The 14,871-nt window shown below is 43.7% G+C and overlaps 1 protein-coding gene across 1 annotated transcript in view; it reads right to left on the bottom strand.

Annotated features, from left to right (window-relative positions):
* rev3l (REV3 like, DNA directed polymerase zeta catalytic subunit) overlaps window positions 1–14,871 on the bottom strand; it is a 230,759-nt gene that overhangs the window by 67,469 nt on the left and 148,419 nt on the right. The window contains exons 14-15 of the mRNA XM_070885791.1: window positions 8,808–9,697; window positions 5,526–5,608 (exon numbers count right to left, since the gene is read on the bottom strand). Coding sequence (XP_070741892.1) covers window positions 5,526–5,608; window positions 8,808–9,697 — 973 coding nt within the window. The remainder of the gene's footprint in view (window positions 1–5,525; window positions 5,609–8,807; window positions 9,698–14,871) is intronic.

The following is a 14,871-nucleotide window of genomic DNA, read 5'->3' as shown; positions in this document are numbered from 1 at the left end:
CCCGAACTATTTCCTCTTTAAAGGCAGCCCATTGTTCCACTACAGGTTTGCCTGCCAACCTTTGATTCGAGTTTACCTAGGCCAGATCCATTCTCGTCCCACTGTGATGGGGAAGAATTTCTTAAGTGTGTTCAGGAGAACTTTCTTGATCAGTATGTTTCTGGCCCAACGAGGAAGGAGGCGTTGCTGAATCTGGTTCTGGGGAATGTGGTAGGTCAACTGGAGCAAGTGTCAGCAGATGAACATTTAAGGAACAGTGATCAAAGTATCTTAAGATTTAGATTAGCAATGGAAAAGGAATGGGAGCAATCTAGAATAAAAATACTTAATTGGAGTAAGACAAATTTCAGTGGGACGAGAACCGATCTGGCTTGGGTAAACTGGAATCAAAGATTGGCAGGAAAACCTGTAATGGAACAATAGGCTGCCTTTAAAGAGGAAATAGTTCAGGTAGAGCTAGGGGGAAACGTAGGGCAACTCAAGTCAGAGCTCCCTGGATGACAAAAGAGATAGAGTAAGATGAAGCAGAAAAAGAGCACGCAGGACAGATGTCAGGTCGAGAATACATTTGAGAATCAGGCTAAATATAGTAAGTTCAGAGAAGTGAAAAAGAAAATAAGAGGGACAAAGACAGAGTATGAGAATAGATTGTCAACTAACACAAAAGTCTTCTATAAGCATAGAAATAGTAAATGGGTAGTAAGAGAAGGGATGTGGCTGATTAGGGACCAATAAAGAGACCTACACAAGGAAGATGCTGCTGCCATAGACATAGTAAAGGAGGAGGTAGAGGAGATACTGGATGGGACAAGAATTGATAAAGACAAGGTAGTCGAAAGGCTGGCTGTACCTAAAGTAGATAAGTCATCAGGATCGGATGGGATGCATTCTAGCATGCTGAGGAAAGTGAAGGAAGAAATCATGGAGGCACTAGCCATAATCTTCCAAACCTCCTTAGAAACGGGGTTAGTGCCAGAAGATTGGAGAGTTGTAAATGTTTACACTCTTATTCAAAAAAGGGTGTAAAGATATACCAAGTAACTATAGGCCGGTCAGTTTAACATCGGTAAGGGGGAAACTTTTATAAACAATAATCAGGGACAAAATTAACAGTCATTTGGACAAGTGTGATTAAGGAAAGCCAGCATGGATTGGTTAAAGGCAAATCGTATTTGACCAACTTGGAGTTTTTGATGAGGTAACTGAGAGGGTTGATAAGGGCAATGCAGTTGATGTGGTATACATGGATATCCAAAAGACATTCGACAAAGTGCCACATAATTGGCTTGCCAGCAAAGTTGAACAGTGGCAGCTTGGATACGAAAGTGACAGGAAACATAGTTGTTTTTCGGACTGGAGGTGGTGTTCCCCAGGGGTCGGTACTAGGACCACTGCTTTTCTTGATATATATTGATGACTTAAAACTTTGAAGTATAGTGAACAGTGAGGAGTATAGTGATGGACTTCAAGAGAACATAGACATGCTGGTGGAATGGGCAGACACATGGCAGATGAAATTTAATGCAGAAAAGTGTGAAGTGATACATTTTGGTAGAAAAAAAATGAGGAAAACAAATATAAACTTAAATGGTACAATTCTATAGGGGAGCATGAACAGAGAGACCTGGGGTTATATGTGCACAAATCACTGAAGGTGACAAGGCAGGTTGAGAAAGCAACTAGAAAAAAAGCTTATGGGATCCTGGGCTTCATGAATAGAAGTATAGAGTACAAAAGTGTAGAAATGATGAAGAACCTGTATAAAACACTGGTTCGGCCTCAATTGGAGTATTGGCCCAGAAATCCCGGTCGGTTGCTTCCCTGGGGCAATCGAGGGGAAACGTAAAAAAGATGCACACTTACCTGAAGCTGCTGTGCCCACGCGAGTTCCCGGTCCTGAGGCCTCCACAGACTGCGCGTCGTAGTGCGTGCATGTCAGGAGCTGCAGTCACACGGCTCTGGGCAGCCAATCCAGGTAAAGTATGTTCTCATTCAGAATAATGGGAACTCCGTAAGTTGGAGTTATGAATGAGAACCTCTTCCCCCCCCCCCCCCAAAACACCAAAAATAGAAAAAATACACCACATATTTATCAAATTAAAGTTATTTATTTATTAAAAAAATATATATTTTTCCGATTTAAAAAAAAAAGGTTTTTTTTAAATTATGGTTTAAAATAAACTTACTGTAGTGGGGAGGGTTTTTAAACAATAAAACTTTTTTTTAGAATTTTATTTTAATAAACCTCTTATGCCTGTAAAAGTAGGCTAATCGCCTGCTTTTATCAGGCGCAAGAGTTTTGAGGACATTTGCAGGGCAAGATATGGGTAAATACAAGTGCAGCGTCCCAAATCTGGAACCCTCGGGACCGAGGCCACTCGGGACTTTGCGTTTTTCCGGACTTTGGAACGTCTTTCTGACATCACAAATCCGGAAACGCTCGAGCCCAGGTTCGGTTATTTCCGGATTTCAGAACGTCAAGGGGTGGGGGGGGGCTCTGCGTGGATCTGTTCATGTCGCCGGCACCGTCGATGGTCGTTGGGCAGCGCACTGCTGCCGAGGAGCTGTTAGGGCGGGCCCGCTGACGAGGAGCTGATCGGGTGGGGCCCTGAAGAGGTGCTGGTCGGGCTGCCCCGTCACAGAGGTGCTGGTCGGGCGGGCGGCGAGGAGGCCTCGAGGTAAGGGCAGCGATGGCGAGGTGAGGCCAGAGATCGGGCAGCGGCAGCGACGAGGTGAGGGGCGGTTAGGCGGGGCCCGAAGCTGGGCAGCGGCGGGACCGAGAGGTTGGCGGGTCCGGATTCCGGAACATTTGACGGATTCTGGACAACCCTGCCACAAATCGGTCCGGAGCCTGGATTCCAAAACATTCCAGATTTCGGAGGCTGCACTTGTACCGCAATCTTGCCCATGCAAATGTTCTCACTCCCAATATACGGAGGATCTGTCCAGCTCCAGCTTGACAGATCGGAAAAGCCAGTTTTCAACGCATGTGCATTGTGCGCTGAAAACCGGCTTTTGCGATGCGTTCCCGAGTCTGTACACACTCCGTACGGACCCAGGATGCAGGAATTTCTGGGCCAGTGTCCCCAATTCTGGGCACTGCACTTTAGGAAGGATGTGAAGACCTTACAGAGGGTGCAGAAAAGATTTGAGAGAATGATTCCAGGGATGAGGGACTTTAGTTACATGGATAGACTGGAGAAGCTGGGGTTGTTCTCCTTAGAGCAGAGAAGATTGAGAGGAGATTTGATAGAGGTGTTCAAAATCATGAGGGGTCTGGACAAAGTAGATAGAGAGAGAAACTGTTCCCATTGCCGGAAGGGTCGAGAACCAGAGGACACAGATTTAAGGCGATTGGCAAAAGAACCAAAGACGACACAAGAAATTTTTTTTTACCCAGTGAGTGGTTAGGATCTGGAATGCACTGCCTGAAAGGTGATGGAGGCAGACTCAATCACAGCTTTCAAAAGGGAGCTGGATAAGTACCTGAAAGAAAAACATTTGCAGGGCTATGGGTAAAGGGTGGGGGAGTGGGACTAGCTGAGGTGCTCTTGCAGAGAGCCGGCACGGGTTCGACTGGACAAATGGCCTTCTTCTGTGCTGTAACCACTCTATGGGCTCAAATTTGCCCAGGAGTTGCTCTGTTTTTTTTTTAAAAAGAGCAATTCGATTTTTCTGGAGTATCTTAAAAATCCACATTTTACACTGGCGCAAATTGAATGTGCAAGTGAGTTAGTTAGGATTTTATTGGTTTAGTTTTTTTTTCCCCCAAAAGGGGGCATTACCAGCCACCTACGCCCATTTTGGCCATTTAAGCCACTTTGGACAGCTAATAGTTGCTCCAAACTAAGTTAGGCCAGCGTATGTGGCCACAACCCTTGCGGAGAGTTAAGAAATCAGCGCGGGTAGGTACATCTGAGACCATTCGACCAGATATAGGGGTGGGAAGGGAAGCGGAGAGGATCTTGCAAAGCATTAAACAAAGTACAACAACATTAAAAAAGCATAAAAACATTCAAGAAGAAATAAAAATTAAAACTAAGTCCTACCTTCCTATCAAAACTCGGCCCGGGAAATCAGTGGGCCAGCCGGTGCGGGAGGCCATTCGGTCGGGGATAGATGCGGGACGACCGGGGAGAGCACAGGGAACTGGCCAGGGCTCACAGAACATAAGAAATAGGAAGAGTAGGCCATACGGCCCTTCGAGCCTGCTCTGCCATTCAATATCATGGCTGATCTGATCATGGACTCAGCTCCACTTCCCTTCCCACTCCCCATAACCCCTTATCGTTTAAGAAACTGTCTATTTCTGTCTTAAATTTATTCAATGTCCCAGCTTCCGCAACTTTGAGGCAGCGAATTCCACAGATTTACAACCCGCTGAGAGAAGAAATTTCTCCTCACATCAGTTTTAAATGGGTGGCTCCTTAGTCCAAGATCATGCCCTCTAGTTCTAGTCTCCATCAGTGGAAACATCCTCTCTGCATTCACGTTGTCAAGCGCCCTCATAATCTTATACATTTCGATAAGATCACCTCTCATTCTTCTGAACTCCAATGAGTAGAGGCCCAACCTCTCAACCTTTCCTCATAAGTCAACCCCCTCATCCCCAGTATCAACCTAGTGAACCTTCTCTGAACTGCCTCCAAAGCAAATATTTCCTTTTGTAAATATGGAAACCAAAACTGCACGCAGTATTCCAGGTGTGGCCTCACCAAAACTTTGTATAGCTGCAGCAAGACTTCCCTGCTTTTATACTCCATCCCTTTTGCAATAAAGGCCAAGATACCATTGGCCTTCCTGAAGCTGCATACTATCCTCTTGTGTTTCATGCACACGTACCCCCAGGTCCCACTGTACTGCTGCACTTTGCAATCTTTCTCCATTTAAATAATAATTTGCTCTTTGATTTTTTTTCTGCCAAAGTGCATGACCTCACATGTTCCAACATTATACCCCATCTGCCAAACTTAGCCTGTCTATGTCCTTTTGCGGATTTTTTGTGTCCTCCTCACTCATTGCTTTTCCTCCAATCTTTGTATTGTCAGCAAACTTGGTTACGTTACACTCAGTCCATTCTTCCAAGTCGTTAATATAGATTGTAAATAGAAGACACAGGCTCGCAGAAGACACAGGCTGGCTGGCTGGGCTGCAGGAATCAACACTCACGGACAGCAGGCCGGCCGGTGCAAGAGGCCACTCGACCGGGGATCGGTCATGTGGACAGCTGCCGACACTGTTTCTCGCGCCAGGCCCTAAGCTCCACCCCACAATCGACTGGCCATGCTGCGCCAAGCCCCAGAAGAGACAACACAGTGGCCAGAATCGGTGGAGATTTTTTAGGCGCCGTTTTCGGCGCATCGGTGAGTGCGCCGAGAAAACCGGTGAGCCAAATTTGAAGCCATTGATTCTATACACTTACCTTTGAATTTATTTCTCAATTTCAAACATCTGGGGGAATAAAAATGCACATTCATGCATATTTAAAAACATTGCAACACATGAATCTTCAGCTTGTGTATTACCTTAAGTTGAGTTGTTAATAGCACTCTCCTCAAGGCGTCAGAATTACTGGCCTTTCTTTGACTTGTTTTCTGGAGCCTGGGCTCTGAATAGGTTAAAATAATTTGTATATTAAACAACATTTTTCACACACCCAACCTGCTAAAGCTCAGTGTAGTGTAAAGTACTCAGTTTAACTAGGACCAGAATTTGGTAAACAGTAAATAAGTGGAGATGCCAGAGTCAACATATGACCTAGAATCACAGTAACCTAGAATGCTGAAGGAAATTATAGCATCACTAATGCTGTTACATCCGAGATCTTCACGGTCTGTATGACTCAGCTACTCATTGGCTTATCCAGTATTATGCATTTTGGCATGGCAGTTAAAGGAGCCATTATATTTTATCTGCTGCACCTCGCTGCCTCTAGATATTAAAATTCCACAATATTTATAAAATAGATCACTGGGGGCATCCAATATTGTCTGATTATAAGAACATAAGAATTAGGAACAGGAGTAGGCCATCTAGCCCCTCGAGCCTGCTCCGCCATTCAACAAGATCATGGCTGATCTGGCCGTGGACTCAGCTCCACTTACCCGCCCGCTCCCCATAACCCTTAATTCCCTTATTAGTTAAAAATCTCTCTATCTTTGATTTGAATACATTCAATGATCTAGCCTCAACTGCTTCCTTGGGCAGAGAATTCCACAGATTCACAACCCTCTGGGAGAAGAAATTCCTTCTCAACTTGGTTTTAAATTGGCTCCCCCGTATTTTGAGGCTGTGCCCCCTAGTTCTAGTCTCCCCGACCAGTGGAAACAATTTCTCTGCCTCTATCTTGTCTATCCCTTTCATTATTTTAAATGTTTCTACAAGATCACCCCTCATCCTTCTGAACTCCAACGAGTAAAGACCCAGTCTACTCAATCTATCATCATAAGGTAACCTCCTCATCTCCGGAATCAGCCTAGTGAATCGTCTCTGTACCCTCTCCAAAGCTAGTATATCCTTCCTTAAGTAAGGTGACCAAAACTGCACGCAGTACTCCAGGTGCGACCTCACCAATACCCTGTACAGTTGCAGCAGGACCTCCCTGCTTTTGTACTCCATCCCTCTCGCAATGAAGGCCAACATTTCATTCGCCTTCCTGATTACCTGTTGCACCTGCAAACTAACTTTTTGGGATTCATGCACAAGGACCCCCAGGTCCCTCTGCACCGCAGCATGTTGTAATTTCTCCCCATTCAAATAATATTCCCTTTTACTGTTTTTTTTCCCCAAGGTGGATGACCTCACATTTTCCGACATTGTATTACATCTGCCAAACCTTAGCCCATTCGCTTAACCTATCCAAATCTCTTTGCAGCCTCTGTGTCCTCTACACAATCCACTTTCCCACTAATCTTTGTGTCATCTGCACTCAGTATTGCACTGGAGTGTCAGCTTAGATTTTTGTGCTCAAGTCTTTGGAGTGGGACTTGAACCCACAACCTTCTGACTCAGAGGCGAGTGTGCTACCCACTGAGCCACAGCTGACACCGTATAAGCAGCAATTGAGTGGAGGTGACAGATACTTTCCCTAAATAAAACTTACTTACCCTGGCTATTGCAAGTTGTTATAAATCTATCAGCAGTTATTTTTGTTAAGTTACAGTACGACAAGAAAATTGAAACAAATGGTATGTCAGAATTTTTAGAAAAGTACACTTATATTCATAGAATGATACAGCACAGAAGGAGGCCATTTGGTTCACCATGCCTGTGCCAGCTCTTTCAAAGAGCTATGCAATTAGTCTCACTCCCCTACCCATTCCCTATATCCCGCAAAAATGTTCCCCAAGTATTTATCCAATTCCCTTTTGAAAATTATTATCGAATCTGCTTCCACCACCAGATTATAACCCACTGTGTACAAACATCTCATCCCCCCTCTGGTTCTTTTGCAAAATCCTTAAATTTGTCCCCTCTGGCTACCTTGTGTGGAAATTTACTTTTAAAGTTACATCTTCTGTTAAATGTACCCTTTTGCAATAAAACAAAATGGAGTCTCAGTTCTCCCAGAAGCCCCTGCAGCAGACAGCCTATTTCTGCATGAACATAGTAACCTTGACTGATAGCTGATTAAAGAAAGGCAGAAGCCATCTGTGTGAGCGAGGGAACCTTGAATTTACCCTCCCTGTCTTGTTAGAACTATACTCCCTACTAAATAACTGTCGCAGTGCTAAATCTTAGAAGTATTAGATAAAGGCTGTATAGATTGTAGAGAATTAAAACAAGGATGTAATGTTAATTAAGTGATTGAAGAACTCCTTATCTGTATTTGCTGACCGCAATGGCAGAACTGATGCATGCGATGGAACCATAATGTCTTGTTTTGTTCTTCTGTATAAAGATAATATGATTTTGAACCTCTGTAGAAGTCTTCACTGAGCCTTTGACTTAGCAGGGCTTTTCCTTGTAGCAAGTAATATTTATTAAAGGAACATCTACCGAGCTGTTTATGTCAGAGTTTCATTTTTAGTTTAAATTCAGAGTCGAGATTTCGACATTTGTCACTGGAAACAGTTTGTCCTTATTTACACTATCCAAACTCATGATTTTGAACAGTTCTATCTAATCGCTCATTAACCTTTTCTGCTCTAAAGAGAATAAACCCCAGTTTCTCTAGTCTCTCAATGTAACTGCAATCACACATCTGGGAGATGGGGTGCCAGGGGAAAGGGGGTGGGGGAAGAGGATAGGGACAAGAGAATGACGACATACACTTCTATATACATAACCCAATGTAAGTGTTAAATATGTTGATACGTTGCTTTTTCTTTTGCCTAGTTTTCCGAAAGGAGGAGAATGTTAGTGTGACATTCCACACCATCCTTAGTCCATAGAAATTGGAATCTGATCATCCAGATTTAGCAACTCCAGTTTCTGGAGGATAGAGATAATTTGGTATAATTTCACCCAAACTTCCTACCTTTCCACATAGAAACACTATCTAAATAAAGTGCCAACATCTCCAATTTTAATTCATTAAAAGATTTACACAAAGTTTAAACAAAATTTCTCAAACCAACAGAAGACAATCTCTAATGATCTACTTAAAAAAAAAATTGACAATTTAACTTGTGCAGAATCTATCTTTTTTTTAAAAATCTGGATTATTTTGGGGGAATCCTACAAAAGCTTGTATAAATTATGCTGTATTGGAATTAACATGAAATCAGTTGAAACAGATTTTTTTTAAATTACAGTATTACTTATTTTTGTACCAACAGTTTAAAATCATAGAAATGAATACCCACCCATTTGTATAGGAGTGCAGTAAAGCGCTTCAGGAATCCCATCACTTCTACTTCTCTGTGCGACAGGTGTACTATGTCGAATGGATGCAGAATGTTTAGCAGCTCCTATGAGAGACTGAAGGGGTGATCTTGCCAGCTGCTGCTCATCACTTGGAGGTATGTTGCTGCAGGTTGGTGATAGGCAATCCTCTGACTCAATTACTTCCCCATTTTCTTCATTTGGCTCCCACTGCCTTGCATTAGGGGAAACTTCTTGCTGCCACGGAGATAACGGTGGTGAATCGGGAGAACTGTATGCACGATAGTAATCGTCATCATCGTCAAACGGCTCCACTGCTTTAGTTAGCTGGCTTGCTGGAGACTTGGGTTTCGAGTTGTTCCGCTCTGGGGTTTTTAGGAGTGATATTTCAGGAGAGGAGTCAGATTCACTTATCTGGGCATGCCTTACAACTTGCTCTTGGTTAGGGATTGCAGAAATTGCCATAGCCAACTCTTCAGCTGTAGAAGTCTGACCTGATGGTGAAGGCTGCAAGCACTGATTCTGGTTGGTATTCTCAGTTAGACCAATCTGATTTTTTGAACATTTCTTCGAATTATCATATTCTCTTTTTGCCTGAAGCCACAACTGCACCCGTTGTAAACTTGGTGGACTTTTACATGGCAGGATTATAATCTTTTGGTCTTCAGAAGTTCCTGCACCAGCTCCCACTCTTTGAGCAGCAGAATGTCTATTCCCAGTAAAGGCAGGGGAGCCAGGTCTAGCATTTTGTGTCATTGCTGATAAAGCCGTCTTCCAGAACTGCAGCCCTTCCAATGAAAAATCTCCATCAAACTCTGGCAATTCATTGGCTAACCTGGTTTCAACTGTCAAAACCCGCCCTCCTATCTCCCTACGATTGAAGGAAAAAAAGTTATTTAGTCAGCTGGACAGTGCTCATTTAACTCGGTATCCAAAGCAGCACAACATTCTGAACCCTACTGCACCCAGGGCACGCAAGTTTTTTTTTTACACAATTCTTACTGTCTGACACGGTCAGCCCGTCACTGCCCTTTCAACTTATGGAAATCGAATAAGCTTGTATGGTTTGAGTCTCAATTTTGTTTTGAAGTACTGAATGGATAAAGTTATAATTACAAATACATCTCACTTTGGAGACATTTTATGTTTTATGGTGTAATCTTTCCAAAAGGACAAATTATAGGTTGTACCTTTCCAGTCCGGGACTCTCAAGTGCGGAAACATCTCTGGTCTGGTACCAGTCCCAGCATGGGTGGCGTCCACCAAGGCAACATACAATCTACAGACCTCCTCCTAGGGAACACACACTGTGGTCCGACATGTGCTTCTCGTCACCGAGACCGCCTTCTACCCCCCCGCCCGACTCAGGGGGCTGCCATGTGCACGTGTCTTGGTGCGAGGAGGCCGCCGTCCCCCATCACCCAGGCTCCGTCTACGGCCCATACACAGACTGGTGCTGGGAGTAGGATCATGGGCAAGGGTCGGCATCTCTCCCAGACTCCATCCCCGCTCCAGCAGGCCTCCACAGAGTGCGCCCGGGTCGCCGTTAGCAGCACGCCACCAGTTGACCTCCCGTGGTTCGGAAAATTCTCTGGTCCAGCACCAGTCAGGTCCCAAGGGTGCCGGACCAGAGTGGATAACTGAATTGCAAAAAATTGTTTCAAACAAACAACATATACGCATGTATCCAGCACTCAAAATATTCAGGCAGCAGAACCAAAACGGAGAGGAATTCAAGATATACTTGTTTTGCAAGAAACGATTTGGTGCTGCATTTACCTTGTTCAAAAGAAAATCGAAAACTGAACCACTGAAAATACTTAGAATGATAATTTCCTGTTGCTTTGTCACCACTTGTTCCATGTCTTCTAAAGACCTAAGGTGGGGTTTCACCACCACAAATCTTCGAAAATCACTAAGGTAAACAACCCCAAATGCAACGTTGCAAGCTGCCCATGAAAATCAATCTTCTCCCAACTAAACTACTAGAAGATCACAAGTATAGTTTGCTTACCCGATTCTGAGGTGTACACCTCAATTTATAGGGACACAGAGAGCTTATATGGAGGTTGGTAAGAAACTACGCACGAGCACTACAGGAGTATAACCAGCTAAAATGTGCAGTTTATCAGCACAAAGCTGTGTCAAGCTTCATGCTGCTTATCCAGCCCAGACCACCATATATTATAGCAGCTGAATGGGCAGAATACCAACACTCAGTGATAGTGGGACCTGGAGGAGTAAACCAAATAAAATCTTACAGTACAGGAGGCCATTCAGCGCATCGCGCCTTTGAAAGAGCTAGCCAATTACCCCCACTCCACTGCTCTTTCCCCACAGCCCGGAATCTTTTTCCCTTCAAGTATATATACACAATTCCCTTTAAAGTTATTATTGAATGGGTTTCCACCTTTCAGGCACTGCATTCCAGATTATAACTCGCTGCGTAAATAAATTCTCATCTCCCTTCTGGTTCTGTTGCCAATTACCTTAAATCTGTGTCCTCTGGGCACTGACCCTCCCTCCAATGGAAACTTTCATTTACTCTATCAAACCCCTCATAATTTTGAGCACCTCAATCAAATCTTCCCTTAACCTGCTCTTCTCCAAGGAGAATAATCCCAACTTCTCCAGTCTCTCCACCTAAAGGATAGCAGGGATGAGGGACTTCATTTAAGTAAATCTCCTCTGCATTGTCTCCAAGGCCTCAACATCCTTCCTAAAGTGTGGTGCACAGAAGTAGACACAATACTCTAGGTGAGGCTTAGCCAGTAGGGCTACCAACCCTCCCAGAATGTCCGGCAGTCTGGAGTCTCCTGGAATGGGAAATGAATCTTGCCAGCATTCTCATGGTGTAAGTCCATGATGTTTACAATATACATAGATGACCTGGAAGAGGGGACAGAGTGTAGTATAACAAAATTTGCAGATGACAAAGATTAGTGGGAAAGCGGGTTGTGTAGAAGACACAGAGAGACTGCAAAGAGATTTAGATAGGTTAAGCGAATGGGCTAAGGTTTGGCAGATGGAATACAATGTCGGAAAGTGTGAGGTCATCCACCTTGGGAAAAAAAAAAACAGTAAAAGGGAATATTATTTGAATGGGGAGAAATTACAACATGCTGCAGTACAGAGGGACCTGGGGGTCCTTGTGCATGAATCCCAAAAAGTTAGTTTGCAGGTGCAGCAGGTAATCAGGAAGGCGAATGGAATGTTGGCCTTCATTGCGAGAGGGATGGAGTACAGAAGCAGGGAGGTCCTGCTGCAACTGTACAGGGTATGGGTGAGGTCGCACCTGGAGTACTGTGTGCAGTTTTGGTCACCTTACTTAAGGAAGGATATACTAGCTTTGGAGAGGGTACAGAGACGATTCACTAGGCTGATTCCGGAGATGAGGGGGTTACCTTATGATGATAGATTGAGTAGACTGGGTCTTTACTCGTTGGAGTTCAGAAGGATGAGGGGTGATCTTATAGAAACATTTAAAATAATGAAAGGGATAGACAAGATAGAGGCAGAGAGGTTGTTTCCACTGGTCGGGGAGACTAGAACTAGGGGGGCACAGCCTCAAAATACGGGGGAGCCAATTTAAAACCGAGTTGAGAAGGAATTTCTTCTCCCAGCGGGTTGTGAATCTGTGGAATTCTCTGCCCAAGGAAACAGTTGAGGCTAGCTCATTGAATGTATTCAAATCACAGATAGATAGATTTTTAACTAATAAGGGAATTAAGGGTTATGGGGAGCGGGCGGGTAAGTGGAGCGGAGTCCACGGCCAGATCAGCCATGATCTTGTTGAATGGCGGAGCAGGCTCGAGGGGCCAGATGGCCTACTCCTGTTCCTAATTATGTTCTTATTATGTAGATGGATAGCAGGTACCGGGAACTACTTAAAAATTCCCATCAAAGATTTAGTCTCTCTTGCCATCTGGAATAACCATTCCTCAGGTGACAAAAGCTGCGATCAGACTTTCCTTTCCTAGGAACAGATGGTTTCTTTCAGAATTAGCCTTTCAATCAGAGATTTTTGGGAGAGGGCAAAGATTGAATTTGCTAAATATTCTGGGTGAAATGCACCATGCCGACACATCGGATTCACTCCTTCTGCCGAGTAAAGGCAGCAACATTACTTTAATAAATAGGCAACCAGTATAAAACTATTTACAACAAAATTAACCAAAAAAGTCAAATAATAAAATAGTGCAGAACAGTAAAACACAACTCTAAGCCACAGATCAGAAAAAAGGTGGGCCTGGAACAATCTTTATACTTGAAAATTGAACTTCTTCAAAAAAAAAATGGGAAGAATCTGCCTAACGTTAGTTAATCATCACAGCTATTTAATCAAACTCCACAAAAGAAAACTGGTGCAGCCTCTGAGGATTTATATCTGTAGTCAAAGCTAGAGCACAGTGACATCAAATAATTTGTTAGCCTGTCAGATCAAAGTGAAGGTCTACCTTGGGGCAGTCCCATCAGTCAAAATGTTATTGTTTGCCTTGAAATGGGGTTGGGTGGCCTTTGTGCAGTTAGCACCTGAATCTGCTCAGTGCATCCATGATCACATTCTGTAGCAGGTAGGAGGTTAACAGCTCCTTCATGCTTAGTTCACACTAATGCTATATCTTCAGAACTTTCAGATGTAGGGTTATGGAGCGAGTTGTGAACGATTATGCATCAGACCACTTATGTGTCAGTTAATCTGCCATACATTCAATCCTGAAATGATTCCGGGAGTAGCCAGACTGTTCTTCAGTTTAAGTTACCTACAGGTAATAAGCTGCTTCCATTTCAAAATTAGATGTTAAAGGGCACAACTGGGATTTCCTCTACTTAACCATAAAACTGATTATCCAATAGAGACAAAAATTGCTGCCATCACCAGTCATCTGACTATTGGCATAAGTGCATGGGCTTTTATTTCTGCTAAGAAACAACCTCTACTAAAAAGACTTGGAGTCCTATGGATACTAAAGTCTGACAATAGTAGTAACTAATCAAGAACAGTCAGCATGGATTTGTTATGGGTCTGACTAACTGGATTGAATTTTTTTTGAGTTGTTAACAAGGAGGGTTGATGAGGGTAGGGCATTTGATGTAGTCTACATGGACTTTAACAAGGCTTTCGACAAGGTCCCACATAGCAGACTCGTCAGAAAAGTAAAAGCCCATGGGATCCAAGGGAGAGTGACAGTTGGTTACAAAATTGGCTCAGCGGCAGGAAGCAAAGGGTAATGGTCGACGGATATTTTTGTGACTGAAGGCTGTTTCCAGTGGGGTTCCGCAAGGTTTAGTACTAGGTCCCTTGCTTTTTGTGGTAAATCTCAATTATTTAGACTTCAATGTAGGGGGCATGATTAAAAAGATTGCAGCTGATACAAAAATTGGCCTTGTGGTTGATAGTGAGGAAGAAAGCTGTAGACTGCAAACATACGTCAATGGACGTGTCAGTTGGGCAGAAAAGTAGCAAATGGAAGTGTGAGGTAATGCATTTGTTGAGGGCTAACAAGGCAGGGGAATACAGAATAAATGGTAGGATACTGAGAAGTGTACAGGAACAGAGGGACTCTGGAGTGCATGTCCACAGATCCCTGAAGGTAGCAGGATAGTTAGATAAGGTAGTTAAGAAAGCATATGGGATACTTTCCTTTATTAGCCGAGGCATAGAATATAAGAGCAGGGAGGTTATGCTTGAACTGTACAAAACACTAAATAGTGTAGTTCTGGTCACCACATTACAGGAAAGATGTGATTGCACAAGGGAGGGTGCAGAGGAGATTTCCAAGGATGTTGCCCGGACTGGAGAATTTTAGCTATAAAAGGAAAGATTGGATAGGCTGGAGTTGTTTTTCTTTGGAACAGAGGAGGCTGAGGGGAGCCCTCATTGGAGGTGTATAATATTATGAGGGGCAGAGATAAGAGTGGATAGGAAGGACCTGTTTCCCTTAGCAGAGGGGTCAATAACCAGGGGACATAGATTTAAAGTAATTGGTGGAAAGGATAGAGGGGAGTAGAGGAAAAACTTTTTCACCCAGGTGGTGGTAGGGA

This window comes from Pristiophorus japonicus, chromosome 7 (genome assembly GCF_044704955.1).
Source record: "Pristiophorus japonicus isolate sPriJap1 chromosome 7, sPriJap1.hap1, whole genome shotgun sequence".
Lineage (NCBI taxonomy): Eukaryota > Metazoa > Chordata > Chondrichthyes > Pristiophoridae > Pristiophorus > Pristiophorus japonicus.
The sequence above is the reverse complement of the archived record's forward strand: the minus strand, read 5'-3'. Positions and strand labels throughout refer to the sequence as shown.